Source organism: Helianthus annuus, chromosome 9 (genome assembly GCF_002127325.2).
Source record: "Helianthus annuus cultivar XRQ/B chromosome 9, HanXRQr2.0-SUNRISE, whole genome shotgun sequence".
Taxonomy (NCBI): Eukaryota; Viridiplantae; Streptophyta; class Magnoliopsida; order Asterales; family Asteraceae; genus Helianthus; species Helianthus annuus.
The window spans coordinates 154,822,128-154,825,798 of record NC_035441.2 but is presented as its reverse complement, the minus strand read 5'-3'; the positions used below and the strand labels follow the sequence as shown (position 1 = coordinate 154,825,798).

At 35.8% G+C, this 3,671-nt stretch overlaps 1 protein-coding gene across 1 annotated transcript; it reads right to left on the bottom strand.

The window, feature by feature from the left end:
- Positions 1-783: 783 nt before the first annotated feature.
- Positions 784-2,970, bottom strand: LOC110913117. The gene is made up of 5 exons (XM_022157973.2): positions 2,821-2,970; positions 2,632-2,726; positions 2,107-2,254; positions 1,463-1,512; positions 784-1,299 (listed from the first exon to the last, which is right to left on the bottom strand). The coding sequence occupies exons 1-5, from the start codon at positions 2,912-2,914 to the stop codon at positions 1,042-1,044; spliced, it is 645 nt and encodes a 214-aa protein (XP_022013665.1). The 5' UTR covers positions 2,915-2,970; the 3' UTR covers positions 784-1,041.
- Between the last annotated feature and the right edge of the window lie 701 nt (positions 2,971-3,671).

Genomic DNA, 3,671 nt, shown 5'->3' with positions numbered 1-3,671 from the left:
CTGTCACCTCCGACCACCGTCGCCGCTGCTACCACCATCGCCACCGCCGCCACCTACCTCCACCGTCATCCACCACCACCACCGTTGTCACCATCCGCCGTCGTCTAAGGGATGTTCTAAGGGACCCAAGTTCGATTTCTGCCCTACGCATTATTTTCTGTGGCACCTGGTGATGATGGAAGACTAGGCGAATAGGTGGAGATCGCTAGTTCGATCCTTGAACTGAGCGGGTTTTACCTCACCGCACTGTCGTGCCTTTGGGCGAGTGTTCACGGGTTTCAGCCCTAGGTGAGGGTTTTCCCCGGTTCGGAGGCTAGTGTATCCCAATCTTGTGAATTTCGCCAATAGCCCATTTGAAGGATTCGTTGACCGTTCAAAAAAAAAAAAGAAACCAGCGAAGAACACAAAACACTAAAAATAATGTGTCGCAAGAAACGTATGTCAAACAACTGTTAACTAATAACATATTAAACATACTTGTATCATAAATAAAAAAAAAGAACGTAGGGAACACATCATGCCTTCGAAAGAAGAAGGAACACAAAACTATAAATGGTGGTGGTGGGTGTGTGTGTATGTGTGTGTGTGGGGGGGGGGGGGGGGGGGGGGGGGGTTATGAAAACTTTTTTGAGAACAACACAAATTTTCTACAACCAAAATATTCAACATGGCTCTTTCTTCATGATATAGCAAACTAATATACAACATGGCTCTTTCTGCATGATCTCTTAAAACTAGCACACTTTCATGGATGAAAACAAAGCATACGTAATATACAAAATATTACCAACAAAACATTTTATGACCCTTCTATTAAAAAACACAAAAAATACAGACACCCAAAAACAAAAATACTACCATTTTGGGTTTTGCTTGTTGTTAATACTATCTATAGTTGTTAGGGGACTTCACTTCTATAGGGGGAGCAAAATTGTGAGCCTATACCTAACCCTTTCTTTTTCTTCTTCTTTGTTTCTTATTTTTCATTTTAAAGTTTGAATCACACACCTAAACACTAAACCAAATCGCTATTTTGTTTAGTCAGTTTCTAGGCTCGTCGTTGTTGATCGGAGGCTTCCGTCGTGGCCTCCTCATGCCACCGTAGTCCCTTCGCATCATTTGCATTACTTTCTTGTCGGCTTCTTCAAGTACTTTTTTCCATTCATTGCTTTGATGATCACCAGGAAACAACTTGTTGGCACGAAAACTTGAGGGACTTTCACTAGAACAAGAAAAATCTTCTTTTAGCGCGCTTTGGCTAGGGCTTACGGTCATCTCTTCGGACTCATTTTCTTGTCCCTGCAATGAGAACAATGATTTGTCTTAATAAGCTATCAAAGATGTTCCAAAATTGGTAATGTGTAAGTAAAATGAGTTATAATGTTAATGTATGCAACTAAAAAATCTTTATAATAGTACTATATATATAACGATATACAGCACAAAGGGAGAGATGGATTACTAATTGATTATTCAAGAAGTCTTGTGGTCCTTTCTTTGAAGCATGCATATCTGTTCATAAAATAATGACAAAAGCATATTAACTTCCCTTACAATATTACACCTTAAGCTTATAATTAATCCACACCTAACACATCTTTTAAGGCTAGAGATATAAAACTAATCAAATAAATCAGTGGGTTGTCAATTTGTCTAATACTTCTCCGTATCCAAGATATATATATATTTTGAAAGTATTTATATTTTCACATTTTAATTAGTGCAATATGGATTTACAGAAAATTTGTAGACTAAGTTTTGGAAACCTTGTGACAAAATATGAAGAATACACAATGTCAAAGCCAAAATCTTTACTTCGCAAGTAAATTTTCTTTCAAAACATGAATGTTTGAGAGAGTGAGATTATTTTCTCAATTAAAAAATGTGATTAGATAATTTGTTTTTAGAAAACTACATATTCTCAATAATATAAGCATGTAAGAGGTAAATAAAAATAAAGAAAATGTATAAAAAATATGAGAGATCTAAATATGATTAAACTAACAAATACAAGCAGTAATTAGTAATATATTATTGCCTGTTTTCAATTATGCCTAGGAGGGTGGTGTTTTGCCATATGATAATCAGCAGTGAAAGCAACAAAACCTGCTTCCGTCTTCAACTTCTGGACATCACCTGTGCTTGATCTTGAAGCCATTTCTCCATCTTCCTTCAACATCCTTGCCATTTTCCTTCCCCCTATTCGCACTACATTCGATCCGCTACCGATCTCCAAAGTTTCAGCAACATATTCCTGCATAAACAACAACCCTTAACCTTCTAACACAAGACTATTTTGGTACAACTTATTTACACGTCGAGATTAGTTAAGATATAAACTACACATGTTAGTTAGTTTTGAACAAAACTTTCCACACTTTTCATTAGATATCTTGGATACCCTTCCCTTTAGTCTTCACATACGATAAAGACATAACGATGATGAGCTTTAATTAACCCAAGAACATTATAATATGTTATGAAAACATAATTATAAGAGCATATAGAGATCAGATGTTTCATTTTTAATTTTAATACTCACACACCCTATTAATTAATTACTAACAAACTAGAACTCACCAATAGGTTAGCTAGATTTGGACTCACAATCACCAAGTTGAAAGACCTTACCTGAACAGGTTTAAAGCCCTTATTGGATGCCTTTTTAAGAGATGGATCATTTTCTTGAGTCTCTTGGATTGAATTTCTTTCCACTAATCTCCTTTCTAGCAAAGAGATAGAGAGAGAGAGAGTTAATCATTGATCAGAACACAAAGAAGAGAGAGAGAGAGAGAGAGAGAGAGAGAGAGTATCAAGTACCTTGATGATGAAGACCATGTACAGAAAGACTTTGTAGAGCAAATGAAACAAGGAGAATAGCATGTATGAAGCCTGCAAACCTTATGAACACCATGCTTAATAATATCTAGGGTTTCTTTCAAAACTAGTAGTTGCGAGTTGAGACTGTTGTTTTGATGTATAAGAGAGCTGAAGAGATTATATGGAGAAGATCATGTGGGATTTTATAGACGGTTTAAATTAGCAACTAGTCAAACTAGGGTTCCAACATGGCCTTCACTAAAATATACGTTCTCTTGAAAGGTGCACAAATATTAAATAAAATATGATGCAGCAAAGATCAAAGATAAGTCCTCTTTTCCCACTAGTTAAACATAGCTAGTGTGGAGTAGAATTAAATACAAATTATATATTTCGTTTAAAAACGTAGGAATCATTTAAAAATGATTTATCTGGCATTCAACCAGGAGAAGGAATAAAATATTAACCTAAATAATATCGAATTCTCTATGATTATATTAATGGGCAATTAGTTGTTTTTTAATTTAATGTGCTGATATAATTCTTCACAAATAAAAGTGCTTATATAATTCGCATATATGCTAAAATCAATTATCTTGTTTAATTTACATGTGCTAACATGTATGTGCTAAAATCAAAAGGGCTACTTTTATGTATGTGTTGTTTTAATATGTTCTAGTTTAACTTTTCTAGGATGGTCTGGTGATTCCATGATGAGTGATCGGTGATGGAACACCGCCGCGAGCAATCCATCACGCGTGATGGGGTGAACGAGTGATGTGTACTGAGTGCGTGATAGAAGAATTGGTGTGTGGAAATGTAGCCGTTGAATGACATTATGAGCGTTGGGG